The 18,035-nt window shown below is 41.7% G+C and overlaps 2 protein-coding genes across 5 annotated transcripts in view; one reads left to right on the top strand and one right to left on the bottom strand.

Moving 5' to 3' along the window:
* Window positions 1-167: 167 nt before the first annotated feature.
* The window catches only part of LOC117442950 (testis-expressed protein 2-like), a 54,028-nt gene continuing 36,160 nt past the window's right edge, over window positions 168-18,035 (bottom strand). For all 4 annotated transcript variants that reach the window (XM_034080366.2, XM_034080175.2, XM_034079750.2 and 1 more), the window contains exons 6-13: window positions 16,976-17,214; window positions 15,733-15,915; window positions 14,760-14,859; window positions 7,443-7,569; window positions 5,948-6,061; window positions 4,252-4,461; window positions 3,206-3,326; window positions 168-2,466 (exon numbers count right to left, since the gene is read on the bottom strand). In XM_034080366.2, the coding sequence (XP_033936257.1) occupies window positions 2,317-2,466; window positions 3,206-3,326; window positions 4,252-4,461; window positions 5,948-6,061; window positions 7,443-7,569; window positions 14,760-14,859; window positions 15,733-15,915; window positions 16,976-17,214 (1,244 nt within the window). In that variant the 3' untranslated portion in view covers window positions 168-2,316. The remainder of the gene's footprint in view (window positions 2,467-3,205; window positions 3,327-4,251; window positions 4,462-5,947; window positions 6,062-7,442; window positions 7,570-14,759; window positions 14,860-15,732; window positions 15,916-16,975; window positions 17,215-18,035) is intronic.
* Window positions 10,436-18,035, top strand: part of LOC117454240 (perforin-1-like) — a 57,772-nt gene continuing 50,172 nt past the window's right edge. The window contains exon 1 of the mRNA XM_071203879.1: window positions 10,436-10,913. The gene's annotated coding sequence lies outside the window, so the exon portion shown is untranslated. The remainder of the gene's footprint in view (window positions 10,914-18,035) is intronic.

The following is an 18,035-nucleotide window of genomic DNA, read 5'->3' on the forward strand; positions in this document are numbered from 1 at the left end:
TCTCTCTCTTTCTATATAAAATATTGCAGGACATGTTACAATGATGTCGAATGAATTGTTTTCTTTACAACACACTACAAAGGGCTTTACATCAATCTGGAGCAAATACAAAGTAGACCAGATCTGTATCACAGAATACAAAATCTGAAGCAAAAGACCAAAAAGGCTTTCATTGATATATTTATTTTTGCTCTATAAATAAGGCAGATACACATAATCACTGAATTTGGCCTTACAATTACACATCTTAAAAAGTCATTAATATTCACAGATACAAATCATGACAATCTTCATATATCCTCAACAATCTTATTTCATTCTGTTTATTTTAAAGAAGCAGACAATATACAACCGTAACCCAACTTGTGTAATCATTCAAATACAAATACTTAACATAAAAAGGCATTAAGAGAAAGACAACCCATTTCGTGTTACAGTGCTTTAGTATCCTAAGAGAGCAAAACAAAAATGAAAACAAGGTAATAATTCCTGTAAACAATGTTAATTCAGGTCTGATGGCACATTCATAAATGTTACCCCACAGGATGTGCTCCTTTGAGAAGAGAGATGTGGCATGCCTATTCAAAGGTCTTTGGTTTAATGAGAAACATGACACGGTTCAAATGTGTTTTTAGAAAGGGAACCTGCAGTTGAGGCTACATTCTTCACAAAATTGTATTTACTTTACACTACGTACCTTAACTTCATCCAATTGTTGTACACGTACAGTATGGCAGGTAGTTCTTTTTAAAGCACTGTCACAAATCAAATGTAGTCATTTAAATTAACTTCAAACAATACAATCATCAACATTAACACACTTAAGTAGAAATGATGTATAGATAAATACACCACCTATTACTTCATATGATTGAATGACACAAATGGAAAAGTAAGCATGATGACAGTGTTATATGGAAACCCTGAGAGGCAAGAGTAAAAAAAAAAAAAAAAAAAGGTTTGGCAAGGATAATAATTTTTAGTTTCTTAATTATGTTTTTAAATCTCTAAAACCATGGGGGAAAAGTCTTGAAAGGAGATTGTGTTTTTGTAATACCCATTGTGGCCACAAGAGGCTGAACGGCACCAATACGCCATTTTCTCAAGACCAAATTAATGTTATCATGGGTGTCCATTTTCTCACGCACTCTATCAAAAATATGTTTGAATGCATTGAGAAATAATACATACAAAAAATATCCTTATCCTTTTTCACTGCCAAACTTTTGACGTTTTCAAAAGAAAATGACCGTCCTCACACCTGACACATGAATTACCCCCACCCGTTTCTCAAATTATTTTTAAAGAAGTTTCGAAAGATTTTCCTGATAACACCTGTTCCATAGTAACACACACAGGACAGATGCAAATGGATCAGCACATTTTCTTCTCACTTGCCTCTCAGGAACATGGTCAACATAAGACAAAACATGTATTTGTGCAATTATTAAAAAAAGAAACCAAAAGCATCCACACAGACATTCAATAAACATGTTGGAGGTCTCATACTTCTTATCAGACGTACACTTTTGTAGAACATCTCACCGTAGTTAACCTTGTGTTTCTATCATTGCACTTATTGTGTTATGTCATTAGTATGGAATTTACATTTTCCTAGGTAATGGATGCTTGCTCTTGTGCATTATTTCCACATGAATAAGGGCATCATTGGCATAAAACAAGGGGGTGTTGGCAGATGAATGGTGGGTTCACAGCACAAATAAATACTGTTAACTGTTAACACCTGAACAAAAACCACTTCCATTAAGAGAACTAAATGTTGTAAGAAATCGAACATCAAGTATATAAGCTTTTCCGATCTTTGTTCATCCTCATTCATTCAACCATTCAATATGAAAATCCTTCTAATCATATTGTAAAACTGCTTCGACTGAATTTGTATAATTAACGGGCTACTATCTGAGCAGAAACTTGTCGTTTGCAGGCTGTAAGGTATCTGGTGAATGCTTCCACATCATGTTCATAGCAAGTGATACGTTTACTGTACCCATACACTCCCCTTATTAACTTCAACCGGCTGAGCCAAACATGACTCTTCACATATCTGTCCTATTCAATAGGTTCTTACAGGTTTAGCAATCCTTCAAAGACACATCACATTTTCCCTCTGGCACAATAAATCCTGCTGAGCAGCGAGCAGCGGTTTGTCTTTAGTGTTTGCTTGGTCCACTCCACCTTAACCCTTTAAAACTCATAAGGCTTCCTCTGACCCCCCACCACAGGAATGGATTTGTGTTACAGTTGCGGCTCCCATTTTGCGGGTTCACAAGCTGGAGGAACCACTGTAAACAATCTTCAGGGCTGGCAGGCGTTGTCCTTCTCTGGCTGGGAAGGCTCAGGGTCCACTGCGAGGCCCTCTGCGGGCCTGCCGGCCGAGCGTGGGTCCATGGCGGAGTGCATGAGAGTCAGCCACACATCGTCCATGTTTGGCATTACAAAGATTTTCTATGAGGAGGAGAGAGACCCATGGATTCAGAATTCAAAGGCTATACGGTCATATTCATAATGAAAAGCGGAAGTCCTAGACCCCTCCCATAGTGCACAAATATATACATACAATTCTGCAATAAAAAAGACTAATAGATAATAATGGTGCAAGTTAGTTGCAAGATGAATACAAATATATACATATAAAATAGAATAGATCAAAACATAATGTAAGGTGCAAAACTGTACCGTAAAAACATTTATGTAACGTACTGTAATAAGATGTAAATAAGTTGATATGTTGAATGGATGCTGGATGGATAAAGTAGAAATGTGAGAGTTTTTAACATTTGAGCTTGTAATCAGTATTTAGAAGATGAATAGAAAATATGATGCCACTTTATTTATAACAGCAACATTTCAGACAAAATGCAATACGTTTAAATGGAACTGCGGCAGTTATTCACAAGATGTACTCAACTTTGGAAATATATATGTATATCATCTTGACCTGATGGATGTACTCTATGTTTTCTAAATTGTGAAATGTTTTTGTTACTGAAGCATGTTAACAAAGCATTTCACATGAGTTAAAGACAACAGGATTTGTATACATATGAACTGTAGAAGACACAGACAAAGTTGTTGAAAAAACACAAATAAAAAGGGGTAAAGAATGTATTCAGCTGCAGCAGGCTGCCTCCTATCACAAGTCCTGTGCCTCTGAATTACAGAGCCCTAAACGTAGCGTCAATACCTGGAATTCCTGGTCCAGTTTCTTCTCGATCCAGTCTGTAACGTGAGCCAGAGTCACGACTCTCTCTCCCAGCTTAGGCCGCGCCTTCAGCTCCAGGTGAGGCGGCTTCCTGAAGCCATACCTGCAACAGAAAGGGTCACAACTATTTATTATTTCATTAAAAGCTATTTCAACAGGTGACACATGTAGACATAGAAATAGAAATCAAAGCCGGTCAATAATTAGAAAATGTCTTCTCTTAAGAAGGTCAAAAAAGTAGTTATAAACCTTAAAATGACATCCGGTTAGTTTTCGGTTACCTGAAATAAGGTCTGGTTAACACACGCCTAAGAGATTTCCCCATTTTATTCTACACCATAAAATACTTCAGTAAACCCCCCTTGTGAACATCTGAAACTTCGAGTGTCATAAAAACAGCAGTTGATAACAAGTTTAAATGAGACCACTAAATGCTATCCCAGCAAACATCAGCCGCCTTTAGCCGAGCGGTGTTGACGCGCAGACCATAACGTCGTTTGTTTATAGCCTTATGTTCCGTACCTCTGCCGATTGCATGTACGCTTCATAAATCATAACGTGGTGTTAATAAGTGAAGATTATCCTGCTTAAACATGTGTAAGTATGAGAAACGTGCGTTGCCATTGATGTTATTGTCTGCAATATAGAAGGAGGCTTTGGGACAGCCTTAAAAAAGACTTCATCACTTTATTGATACAACAAAGTATGCACTACCAGCAGAGGGCAGCGTATCAAACAGATTGCTATATTGACATTTTTAATAAAACATGCAACTGCGGTGCGAAATTCATTTGAGTTGTCAGGTGTACACATGTCCTTCTTAAGAATGTTTCTCATTAACTCGCCACCATTCAGAAATGAAATAATGCGGAGTTAGAAAACAGACAACCTTGTTGATTACAACTGTCTATCCGTGGGAAATCACTCTCGCTGCAGACGGTGTGATTATTTGTCACTCTGACAGACAACGGAATTGACTTTGCACAGCATTCCCCAAATGAGTTGGAAGAAGAAGTTCCTTCACGTACCAGATCCGGTCAGTGGGTGGGGGGGGGATGTTGACGGCCAGCACTCCTCGGAGTTCCTGCACCTCCACAGTCAGCAGGAGAGGCGTGTTGGACACTTCCTCCATCTTCTTTTTGATGAACTCCGTTTCTGTGGCCTTCTGGAAGTATTTGGACTTCGTGATCTTGTCCACGAAGCGCATCATCTTGCTGGGTTTGTGGCCTCCGACCAAACTGCATTCAAGAAAAAAAGGGAAGAGAAGATTACATTCACTGGAACACCACAACAAAAATATAATCCTACATTCTTTCGATACGATATTTAACATCGTTTTGTCATGCCTGCCTACATAATAATGGTGGACAGATAGCTCTTTTGTCCAAATTAAAATCAGTTATACTTATTTATACTTTATTTAGTTCGGCCTACTAGAAGATCTATTTCAAAGTTTCATTTTAAAAATACCAACTTTTATGCTTCTTTCTTCCTACTTAAGAATCGGTCCAGTATCAAGGTATTTGTGACAATGTACATGTCAGTGAAATGTAATCCAGAAGTTTCTTAATTGTATGCATTAAATAACTTAATATATCTAAATAATAATATAAATGCATTGTCAATCTCATAAGAAGTTATTTGTGGCCAGAAGACATCGACAGACATGCGAGGAGAGGTGGGATTAAATGATCTTAGTGTTACGGTACGTCCACACAGCAGCTTCAGAAGAATCTTCCACCGCTTCCAACGCTTCTCTGCCCATTGACTTTGAATGGGGATGACGTCACTTTGACTCGTTTTCGCCGAACTGCATTGTGGGGGAGCGAAGCGAAGATTTCCAGAATGTCCATTCCAAAGTTGAGCAATGTTCAACTTTTGAAGCTGAGCTGGAAGCGCCAGCCAATCAAACACGTTTATGCAAATCTGACAGTAGAAGCGCTAGCCAATCAAACCGCGTGTAAGCAGGGAGAACCAGACCGCAGTTCATTTCCTCATATTCCAAACGAGAAATTACGGTAGCAAATCACCCGGTTCTTTACGACCAGAACTATTAACGGGATACAAACCGGAAGAACCAGGCATGGAGGGAGGTGGGGGAAACTGGTAGGTTTTCGCCTGTTTGGGGAGTTTATATATATATATATATATTGCTCGCATAAAATCCCCGGGGTTTTTGCTTTGTATGTCGGGGGCGGGAGATTCATGTGATTGGTTGTTGGTCGCGTTGCTCGCAAAAAATCCCCAAGCTGTCAGACACGCCCAGCTTCAAGATTTTCAAGATTTTTGAAAAGCTGCTGTGTGGACGTACCGTTATATTAAATATGTTCAATGTCATGACTGAGGCTGTGGCTCAGTGGGATTGTGCGCTAAATTTAGTGCGCTGAACTTCGAATCAGGGGGTAGCAAGTTCGAGTCCCACTGCAGTCAGCATGCCGTTGTGTCCCTGAGACACTTCACCCCAAATGGCTCCTGTGGGGATTGCCCCCAGTATTGAGTGTGTAAGTCGCTTTGGAGAAAAGCGTCTCATGTCATGTATCCGTCAGTAGCCCTTTTTAGCCCCAGGTGTTACATGTTATCCCTGTTTTCATGGCTGCCGTGCTCACGCTCAATACTAGACCAATTTCAAAGATGGTTTTCCTATTAGTCAGAAAACACGCAAACATAGCGTCCAGGTTGGAACATGATACGAGCACAGAGAAAGCATATACACTGAACTCTCACCCCTCTGCTCCGGCGGAGTCATTCGAGAGCTCTGAGGAGTCTTCCTCATCCGAAGAGCCAGCACTGGACGACTCTTCGTCACTATCGGCCAGGCAGTACGTCCGGGGCCTGCATCTGAAACGCAAACAAACAGGTTAGAATAAACACACACACACATTCACACTGTTCTGCTCTTCCTCTTTCTTTGTGCCGGGATTATAATCCACTATATACACTATAGTGTACTGTACAAACAAAACAACAAGCACATCAGAACGTGACAAGTGTTCCACAGGGAGGATCAGAGAAGGCTCGATTATTCAAATATCAGGCAACTGGTCGACGACATGTGCATTGTTGTAGACCGAATGCTCATTGTGGTTAACGAATAGTGCGGTAATGAAGAAGCTGCAATGTCTCCGTCACAGGGCGAGGCAATGTATCGATGTTGGATTGTAAGAGATTGTGTGATAAGAGGCTATGGTTTTAGGACCGGTTTTCTTTTCATGGTTTGAAGGCGGCACGACAGTAAAGGGATTTTCTGAATCCAACAAACTTTTTTTTTTCCTTTAGCCACTTATTCATTACATCGACGTAATTGATCAAAATCATGGTTCACGATTTTCTTCATACGGCCCAGCCCAGCTTCCTAAGCATCATTAGTTTGGGTCCCTTAACATTAGTTAACTCTTTTTGACAAGTTTAGATTCATTGATATATCTCCTGCAATTACTACCTGTCTACTTAGTCAATGCCAACTCAAATGAAGCAGCATCCTGAATGTCCAAGTGTGCATATCCATGACTGCTTCCATGAGCAAAGCAAGTGATGTCCCTCTGGAAACATCTGTGTTCTGAGAGAGAATGCAGTAAGGGAAGAGTTCAAAAACAGATTGCTTCTTCTAACAGAGGATGTCTTCTGCAGAGTTGTCAATTCTCAGATGTAATCAAAAGTGAAACTGATTCTTATGTGGTTCACTGAGGACTGGCATCTCACTTCTCATTTACTGGCAACTAGTATAGCCATGAGAAGTCCCTACGTACATGCACAGTATTTTCTGGTTGCACCAATACAAAATGCATGATAGGTCTTTGCCGAATTTACCCTGACATATTTGTGTACGTATTCTGTTCCTCCTCATTGCTGAAAATAGATTAGGGAAAGCAGATGAAGGCACTCGACGCACTGAGAAATGAATCCTAAATGAGATGAAGCTTGGGGGGGGTAGCATGAAATGAGACAACCCCAAGACTATAGACATACACAAGGAGAGAATGAGAGTTGGAAAGATGAGATCACTGTGGCAGCACTCACCAAGAGCAGACACATCCGATTAACAGCCGCATAAAGGTGGAATCCAGATAGAGAGGCAACAGCAGAGAAGGGAAAGGAGAAGATATAAAAGGCAGCAAAGATATAGAATACTGAGTGAGAGCAAGACACCTCACGGAGACATGTGCACGAGTCAATTAGAGGGGAAGGCATGTCATCTAACGGAGAAGGTGTGATGTCTCACCCATCTTTCCCAAACTCCCCAAAGCGGTCACTCTCTCCCTCCTTGCCCAGGCGGATCAGGTTCATCTTGGTTTCCAGGGTCATCAGGAAGGAGCCACTGTAGGACATCTCCAGGTCAAACCACAGCCCTGAGGGACATAGGGGGTTATTAGAAAAAGGGATCTGAGAGAAAATTCGAGAAGTGAAAGTGAAAGATATATACCCGTAAAACAGATCACCGTTATGTTAATACATCTCCACACAAGCACAGTCGTGATTAGGGACAGATGGATAGATATTCTTTATTTATCCCAAATAGGGACATTATTTTGGGCCAAACATTTTTGAAAGATACAATAAGATACAAATATCATTATCATTAGTGGCAAGTATGTATAGTCAGAATACAAATTAAAATGTATCACAGATTGCAGTCAAACATTGACAGTATGTCTATTGCGGCAACAGTGGGAACATTGCAAATATCTTCACATATGTACGGTTTCTGATACAACACAGGTTGTAGTCACATGTTATTGTGTACAAAGAGCAACATCTAAACATGACCTTGGGTATTGTTTCCTTTTAGACCAGTAGGAGGCAGCAGAGGATGACTGATGACGCAGGAAAGTTGAATGAAGTGAGAGAGTTCGAGGATGATAGCCATTAAAGGGGCCCTGTTCTGCCCATTTTCAGCTTCATATCAGTATGTAGTGTCTCCACTGGGACATGTCTCCATGCTTTAGTGTTCAGAAACCTCTTTTCACCCTCTGTCTGAAACCAGAGCTGCTCTGATTGGTTAGCTGGCCGGCTCTGTTGTGATTGGTCAGCCGCTAGGAGATATCCCGCCCCTTCGCCTATGACATACAATGTGTTGGAGCGTGAGCCAATAGAAGCGCGAGTGTTACGTAGTGATGGCACTATGTTACGGAAGTAAACAAAGGAGTCCAAGGATCTGAACCTTTTCAGACCATTTGTATCCACAAAAAGCTATACATCACACTATAGGAGGGAAGACCCAAACAACTATAAGATTCAAAGGTTTATTGTCATAACATAACAACTACGGTGTAGTTATGTGATGTATGAACAACTTAGATCCACTGCGCCATCATACTTCAATATAACAATGGGCCTATTTAAGACTAAACAGAAACACATTGCACTTGGTTGCAACCAAGACACACATGCATGTATGCAATGGAAAAGTCAGAGTGCTCAGCTGACACAGTCCTTAGGGTTTAAAATAGCTCTCCTGACAACAGTATAGAGGGCCAAGTTCAGAAAGGGAAAAGGAAAGAGTTTCATGAGTTGGGATGTACAGTTCATAAAAGGTTTGCAACTTTCAAGAGCGCCATCATAACATCTCAGTGCTACAATCAATTCAATTGGGAAAAATACCGATATTATTGTAAAGTGTCCACCTGTTTATTTCACCAGCCGTTCATATCAACCTTGATTAGGTTTTGAACACAAGGATTCTTAAAGGCTTAGCTCGCTCCGGTCTTCTCCACCTCTGGGGCGAGTTTCCAGGAGACTACAAATAAATATTGCAATGGGATAGTTTTATTTCAATCATTTAAAGATTGAGTACGCATATTCTCAACCTCGAAAAAACAACTGTTTTGACAAAGCATTTTTTAAACGCTCAAGACTATGTACTAACCCTGTAAGTATTACGGGAATGCAACACACACAAGGACAAACGAGACCACAACTGGGGACCCAAAGAAAGTCAGAGAAGGTTTGATGGAGCAAAATAAGTGGAAACCTTGAGGCGTGGATTTCCTCTCCTGTCCTGGGGGGTGTGGTCGATAGTAAGACTGGCTGGGTCTAGGGTTATGCAGGGCACTGAGGTGTGGGAGAGGAGGGAAGCTGCTGGACGCAATACACTGCCTGCGAAGAGTTGGGAGCATTCAAGCAGGAGGACTGCTAATATGCATCCAGAAATTGATAGTATATCATGAGCATAAGGCAATGTCCGCACAATTGAATGAGCATGGCCACTTCCTGCACACACACACACACACACACACACACACACACACACACACACACACACACACACACACACACACACACACACACACACACACACACACACACACACACACACACACACACACACACACACACACACACACACACACACACACACACACACACACACACACACACACACACACACACACACACACACACACACACACACACACACACACACACCACACACACACACACACACACACACACCCACACACACACACACACACACACACACACACACACACACACACACACACACACACACACACACACACACACACACACACACACACACCTTGAGAGGCTCATCGATCCATTGCACTCAGCATGCTTGTTCCAGGAAGGAGTCGGTCAGACATGGTGAAGGCAGAACTCGAGATACAGCCACTGTAACACCAGTGGAAATCTCTCAAAGGGGAACTTAACAGCCTGTTGGGCCAAGGAAGATCCCATTACACATTAGAGAGGACCCAAAATCAAAGGTCGGACACATCGAATACAGCGGATAAAGTGTTCACAGGGAATTTGTGTTGCACTGCATTGGATCACAATGATCAACACAACGGGGTTGTCACTTCCTCTTCACAACTCAGGAACAGCTGTCAACATGTTGCTTGAACACTAAGCTATACAACAACTATTCTTATTGGTAGCTTTCATGTTGTTTCCACATGATGACTTCAAGCTCAACGACTTTCCAACGGTGGGAATGGGACTAGTTCAAAGGAACATGTGAATACGCCATCAGCCCTGACAGGGTGTGCCCTCTCCAAGTGCCATTGTTGTTTATCTTTAGTCCTTTGTTTTGGAGCATGTGCCTCTGTCCTGCTTCCTTTCACTCTCGGTGTAAAAAGGGAACCACTTGTCTGTTTGAGATCGACAGTGAGTGATCTCGATCGATTGACTTGCGATCAAAGCATTCGGCCACATATTGCAGCTTTCCCAATGAAAGTGCAATTAGAGCTGAAGATCACTCCACATTGTGTTCGGAGTGGCTCTTGAGGTGAGCTTTTCCTGGAATGCTTCCAATGAACACCATCTTAGTTAGAGATCAATTCCTGCTTTCATTATGCCGTTCGGCGAGTGGTACGTTATTACAAAAAAACGAGGCAGTGACTCGTAACACACAGGAGGGAGGAAGAGAGAAACTGAGACGAAAGAGGAAGGTGCAACGAAAGGGAACGCAGGAGGAAGAGAGAAAGCTGGAGTGTACACATAAAACGACTGAAGAGACAGATCTGTGACTGGGTGTTAGAGAGAAAGCAATGCAGTGCAAAGGAATGAAAAGCTCAATGATGATCAAAAGAATCAGCTGGAAACGTCACTGATACTTCAGGCAACATAGTCGTGCACTAATGTTACATGGTCCATCACAAAGCAAAGACCTCACATAGCTCAGCCTCCACTTATCCCACCAGAGGACCAGAGGACCAGAGGACCTGCTAAAGTGAGTAAGGCCTGAATGTATTGTACTCAGCTAAGACCTCGATAACCAATCAAATTCTATCCCTGAACCAAATCCCTCACTTATGAAGTGTTTTCCTGGATCTATTGTACGCAACACGATTGTAATGGAGATGTCTTGGTACCTGTCAGAGAATATTTTAAGGATATCTCTTTGTGTTTTAAGATTCTGAGTCTTTCTTGCATGTTCCTGAAAGTCATTTCTCAGGAAGACACAGGTCAAAAGGTCTTTTGCCGTTCCTGCGGGGGAGGGGTATGGGCACAGGAGAAGTTGCCATACAAACAGTTTTTTGTTCCAGGGTCTGGTATTGATTACCAGAGGCGGGAATATAGGCCACTCCTTTCTTAATGTATAGTTCTGCGCTGGGCCCTTTTGTCTTCAGAGTCCGCGGGGCAGGTCATCTGTAGAGATGTGAATATGCCTTGTGAACCCTCCGGTCGTTTGGTCTCAATAAATCCCAGTGTTTGACATTCAGAACTCCTGCTCATCCCGTGTCTCTCTGAGTCCTGACTTTCCATCGCAACAGAAGTTTCCCTTACAGTACTGATCACATTGCTTTTACTGTAGACCGCCTGCAACTGTCAAGTAAACAACTGTTCCCTACTGAACTCTGTGCAGTGCTACTGTTGGTCGGACTGGCTCGTGGCTGCTGTAGGAGGGGAAAGGTTTTTACTTCATTCAACCAAAGAAAAGGCCTCCGTGTAAAAAGCAAGTGGCTCTAACCTTGGTGCCACTGCCTGCTAGCTGAGTGGGTATAAGTGCATGTTAGGCTCCAGTGCGATGCACTCACTTGGCCTGTGCTTCCTGAATGAAGCAGTTACTGTTACATCACAACAGTAACTGCTGTAGCTCATTTATGAGGACAACTAAAGGATATTTTCTTGGCTTTACTATTGCTTAATACAAAAGGCTTAAAACTGAATACAAAATTAGTTGTATTTGATCAATTATGGTCCCATTTATTTTAAAGAATACAAACAAGCAGGGCAAAGGGTGTGGGCTTCGTCACTATGCTGGGGAAGTAAACAAAGTGTGTGGGACATAAAGTCCCTCTAGAGGGAACACAGGGATTTGAGACATTGCAGACCGTTAAAATGCACAAAAAGCTAAATAACACACTACAGGAAAATGGAAACCCCAAAAAGCATAATAGGGCTTCTTTGACACTAAATGGGATTTTATTTTTACTCTTGCTGTATCATGTACTTATTGTTAATTTGATGTTTTTTTCAAAATGAAACTCAACCATATGTATGGATGACATTTTTTTTCAGTGCCACACCATTAATTACATTAACGATATTTTAGTGAATATCTTTAGCGATGTGATCATATGTTGTAGGTCTTGCATGTGTGGAATTTCTGCTTCTCTTGAGTGAGTGCCTTCAAGCAAGAGAAATGTTTCATCTGGCCTGCAGAAGAGTTGCACTTTTTAACAGATTTCAGAAAATGTCTGTGGAATGCAATTCGGGGAGGGATGCTCCGATCGGCAATTTTGGGGGCGATCGCCGGAATCGGTATCAGCCGATACCGATCCCCGATCCGATCGAGTGGGCGGGGCCTATGGGGATCTTCCATTTAAAGTGATGTTTAAAACTCAGTTAATGGGGCTCATTCACTGGCGCTTCCACAAACAACAACCAACATAATTATTACATTCAAATTAAGTACATTATTCAAGTTTACATTAACTTTGGATAATAACATGAGCGGAAGCGCTCTCTCTTCCTCTCTCTCTCTCTCTCTCTCTCTCTCTCTCCTGACAGCCAGTCAGTATCGTCTCATGCAGCTCACTGATCCAGTACTGAGTGACCCGACAGTGAAGAATAAATATATGTACAACTAGTTTAGCTAGTTCCAGAGGTAGTTAAAATAGCTAAGTGTGTTAGGTCTAACTCTTAGTGTGTGTTTTGCTCCGCTCGTCCGTTACAGCAGCTGTTTTTTGCCGCGCACAGAGAAAAGTGTCATGTATTTTACGTCATGTGATCAGCTCTCCCGATCGGCCTTTATAGAGAGCACCGATCGATCTGCAGAGAGTGAATAATAACTGATAACGATCGGCGACCGATTGATCGGAGCATCCCTAGTTGTGTGTGTCTTAAAGTGTACAATTCATTGTCCTATGTGGAACCATGTGTTTGTGTGTTTAGATTAGGGGTGGGCGATATGACGATATATATCGTCTTGACGATATTAGGTCTCCACGATATGCCTTTTCAGAGATATCGTATCTATCGTGACATTTTATTTTTTTTTAAATTAGAAGAAAAAAAACATTTGAATTTTTTTTTGGGGGGAAAAAATAAACTGATGTGAAAGACATGCTCTAAAGCTGTCTAGTCAGGATTCAGACAGTATTGCACTGGTTGATTCTGTTGGCTTATATTTTATTTTATTTGCGTGCATATGAAACGCTAACCATTCCCATTGAGATCATTAAAACTGTCATTTGAACGGCGATCAAGCCCGAAGCCACAGAGACGGACACGATCCCCGGCTAGGGTTAGCCAACACACTCTCACTCCCTAAGCGTCCAGGAGCGACGTTTGGTCAGTGTCCGTGGCGTGCAGTTGTGACGCTCCTAGGCTCCTTCAGCGTCATAAAGGGACGCAAATAGCTTTCAACTGATTGCAATGTATTCCCATCTGCGGCGGGATTTGACGCTCATGGAAGCACGGCATTCGTTTGTGTCGGCTGCCCTTAAAGGCAATGTGAGCGTCCATTCTCATTGGATAACGGAGAATTGTACACCCGGATGTAAGTATTCCCCTTACTGTCGATTGATTTTACAGTGATATCTGCACTACTCATCGACTAAAAAACACCAGATTATCCTTGTTAATTACACAACATTGATTGGTTTAAATTGTGTGCAATGCTTTTGTATTTTTCCCCTTCGATTCGGAGAAACAAATATTTTTTCGGAGTAAAGGATGGCAGAAGACACTACACTACCCAGAATCCCCAGCTATCGTTTGGACTACACCATGTGCTCTGTTTGACAAACCCTGTGATAGTCCTCAAGCTCTGTGATTGGAGAGTGTGCTCCGAGGGGCACTTTAAATGGGATGGAACCACTGCAGACTGTCCAAAACTGGATTTGAACGGGTCCACCGCGTCCCCCCCTCCCCCACCCCGTCCCCAGAACTACACATGCTGGCTATTGTGTTTCGCAACATGTTCTCTATCTATGGCACGTCTCTACTGGGAGTTGTAGTTTTAAAAAGACGTTTTCGTATTTCCCATAATAAGAAGTTCATTCAGGGATTCATTTCAGAAATAAAACCAGCTTGAAATGCTATGTTGGTCTGTTACTCCTTTTTGTTTTAGTTTCTGTTACCTTGTAGGTGCTTGTACTGTTAAGTAACTTGAAAAATAACCATAATAACCGACATGAAAAAATATCGTGATATATATCGTCTATCGTGATACTGCTTGAAAAATATCGTGATAATATATTTTTCAATATCGCCCACCCCTAGTTTAGATGGCATATGCACTTTAGCTAATGTACTAAACTAACCAGTTTCCGAGTGGAAAACCAGACACTTGAATGACTTGAGTATGTAAGCTTCATAGCAATGCATCATGATAGACACTAGCTAGCATCTCCACCAGTTATCTTGTTATCTTCAATGTGGACATAGCTAACATCTGCACAGTGAATGGAGTCTTCCCAGAATGTACCACACAGTGAGCATTACTGGCAAGACATGTGAGTATCTCTTCACAGGAAACAGCGTGCGTGTGTGTGTGTGTGTGTGTGTGTGTGTGTGTGTGTGTGTGTGTGTGTGTTAACATGTGTGTTAACATTGATTTCTTTCTTGCCTCTGTAGTCAATGGAGGGTTTGGATGCCCCGAGGATTCTGGGAGTGGCCGAGCCCATGTCCAGTTCTGTCAGGGTTAGCTCATTCATGAAGTAAGGTAACTGAGAAGACAAAGGAATATAACTGAGCTGAGCACACTGGACATGAATAATACATCAGCAGATTATCATCTGACCAAATTGAAGGAAGTGGTTCATCACCATATATCTGTCAAAGAGTATAGGATGCCAGCATGAAAAAAAAGAAAATGGATAATGGAATAAATACACTTCACCACACACGCTTTTTTTTTTTTAAATTAATCATATTTAGTCAGTTTTATCTAGATAACTTTTTTAGTTTTGTTCCATAGAGAATTATAACATTTTAATATGTTGTAGTCATTCGATTATTTGGGTTTTGTCAAAAAAAAGAATTGTATTTTTAAAACTAACCTTGAGCTATAGCCACATGATGTTGTGTCACACAGACCATAACCAATAGGCATAACCTACGTACTGTATGGTCCTAGCTGACGGGATACAAGTGAAGGATGAGGTTTCCTGTCTTTCTCCCTCTGCATCCTCACTAAGTGTGAAGCTGTACAGAGATACACACTGACATTGAGTGAGCTTTCTCTCTCTCTCTGTGTGTGTGTGTGTGTGTGTGTGTGTGTGTGTGTGGTGTGTGTGTGTGTGTGTGTGTGTGTGTGTGTGTGTGTGTGTGTGTGTGTGTGTGTGTGTGTGTGTGTGTGTGTGTGTGTGTGTGTGTGTGTGTGTGTGTGTGTGTGTGTGTGTGTGTGTGTGTGTGTGTGTGTGTGTGTGTGTGTGTGTGTGTGTGTGTGTAAAAGGAAATATATTTAGATTTTGGTGTGACAAAACAGGATAATGACTTGGACTTTCACCAATTAAAATCATCGTTTCTTTGTAATCTGTTTAAATGGCCAGCCCTCTTACAGTGAAAGCTGGTTACGGTAGCGGCCTTGCTCCACTCACCCGTATCTTGCTGAGCTTCATCTGAATCTTCTTGGAGACCAGCTCAGCCCAGTACGGCTCACACAGGAAGTCCCAGAAGACACGGCCCAGAGTGGCATTCAGCCAGGCAACATGATCCTCCTCCATCACCTCCTCCTCTCCCTCCTCCCTGGGCGGCGGCTGAGAGGAAGTGGTGCTCTGGAGCTTGAGAAACAGCCGGCAAGGAAACGCATTAGAGGGAAATATACCAAATCTACCCATGTTCAAATCTAGGTGGATAAGGAACTTTAAATGATTTTATACTGCAAATATTTTATAATTCAGAGGTTTGTCATATTCTCATTTGACTTGCTGGTTTGTATATATTTCTGTATAATAATTGTCTGATCAAAAATCTTTTTATTGCATTTCGACAATGCATAAGTAATGTTTGTCATTTAGAAGTGGGAAGCAAAATATATGCAAAATGAGACAATCGTCTGTACTGATTGTATGTACAAAGAGAACAAATAATTACAAAAAACACAAACAAACAATAACAACAACTAAAGTAATCCCCTACATTCACTGCCAGTGAGCCTCATACACACGATTATTTACCAGGAACATTGTTAAATGAATGTATATGCATGTAATACATATGCATATTGTACATACATGCAGCAAATACCTATAATTATACACATCTACTGTATACATGCACACATACATACATAAGCTATACCAATAGCAGATCGTCTTACAGAGTGTGGAATGCATTTCAAAAAGGTTCCCAGGCTTCCTGAAATGTCCTGTTTGAGTAAAGAAGTGAATAACTGATCTTTTCAAGTTTCATGCAGGACATAACGTCCTTCAACCACTGAGTGAGTGGGCGGGACACTGTCCCTCCACTTAAGCAGGACGGCTCGACGAGCTCGGGGGAGAGCAAAGAGATCCACGCCGTTCTGCAGTTAAATGCATCTCCTTTCCTATAACCCCAAATATGGCAGCCAGAGGATTTGAAATCAGTTCAGTCCTGAATATGTATATTAATTGTCAACTTTTATTTTGAATTGTATAAAAGTGTTTCCGTTTGCTCCTTTTTTACGGTGTAAAGCTACTTGGCCATAGGCTGGTTTCTGATTCTGATTAGCTACTTGTGGTTATTAATTACACGGCTTGTGACACAGTAAGGTTACATCGCAAATGACAAGACACATTTTTCACCTAAGGAAGGATATTAAGAAAAGGAAAAGGAGTTAGTCGTACAATTGTAGGATGCTACCTTCTTATCTGCCCCCGGGCTGCTCTGAGGACTCTGAGGAGCAGGGCTGGCCGCTGCAGGGCTGACTACCGCCTGCTTTGGCAGTAAGGAGGCCATGTATACGTTGTAGTCCAGCAGCGGTTTGGTTCTGGCACCGCTTGCTGTTGTTGAGGATACCGAGGAGTCTTTGGACCTGGGCTGAGATGCTAGAGCTTCGTCCAAACTGCCGCGACTGCTGCTGCGACTGTGAGAGATCGGAGCTGGAAACCACAGGGAATCAAAAATAAGAAATCACAAAAAGGGTGAGGAATTAGACAATTCATTATCAAATAGCATTTTGTGAACTACTAAAAACCAGGGTCAGAATTGCCATCTTTGTATCTGTGAAACATACAAATATATCTCCAATGAAAAAACACGAACAATTTAAAGAATTGAAAGGCATAGTTTGTATTTCTTAAAGTGGGGTTGTATGAGGTGTATACCTAATCCTTTTACATGTAATCCCTGACTCCCAAAGCTTGATGCTCTCTGCAAAACCGCCAGCCTCTATTGATATAATAAGTTATTTTACTTCATGTGAGGCCGAGGTAAAACAGCAACATAAAATGACTGTTTCAATGCAGTCTGCTGTAGACAACAGGCTGTCTCATAGCAATGTAAATCAGTGTAAATATATGAAATAAAGCGTTCTCTGAAATTGATTTTAAGGTGGCTAATGATTTGCTGCTTCCCTCGCCACATTGCTTAGCTTCCCTGCTAATACTGTTTATCAAATTGGGGGGACATCTATTGTAGGTCAAAACATATACGCCTCATCTCAATACCCCTCCTCGACTCCTCCTTTCCCTCACTCACGTCCCTTCCTTGCATCATAGCTCCGCCTCCGTAAGATGCGAGCGAGAGACACGAGAAGGAGACGCGAGGACAGAGGAGTCCTCCGGTATTAATTGGGACGTCCTCGTTTACTCAAACGTCACTTTTAAACGACGTCTGTTAATGATGACATGTGCACAGCTGTATCCCCTCTCATCGGGCTCAACTGAAGAACCCTTAGAACCGGCCCATTTCTGGTTAAATA

The sequence above is a fragment of the Pseudochaenichthys georgianus genome, chromosome 1 (assembly GCF_902827115.2).
Source record: "Pseudochaenichthys georgianus chromosome 1, fPseGeo1.2, whole genome shotgun sequence".
Lineage (NCBI taxonomy): Eukaryota > Metazoa > Chordata > Actinopteri > Perciformes > Channichthyidae > Pseudochaenichthys > Pseudochaenichthys georgianus.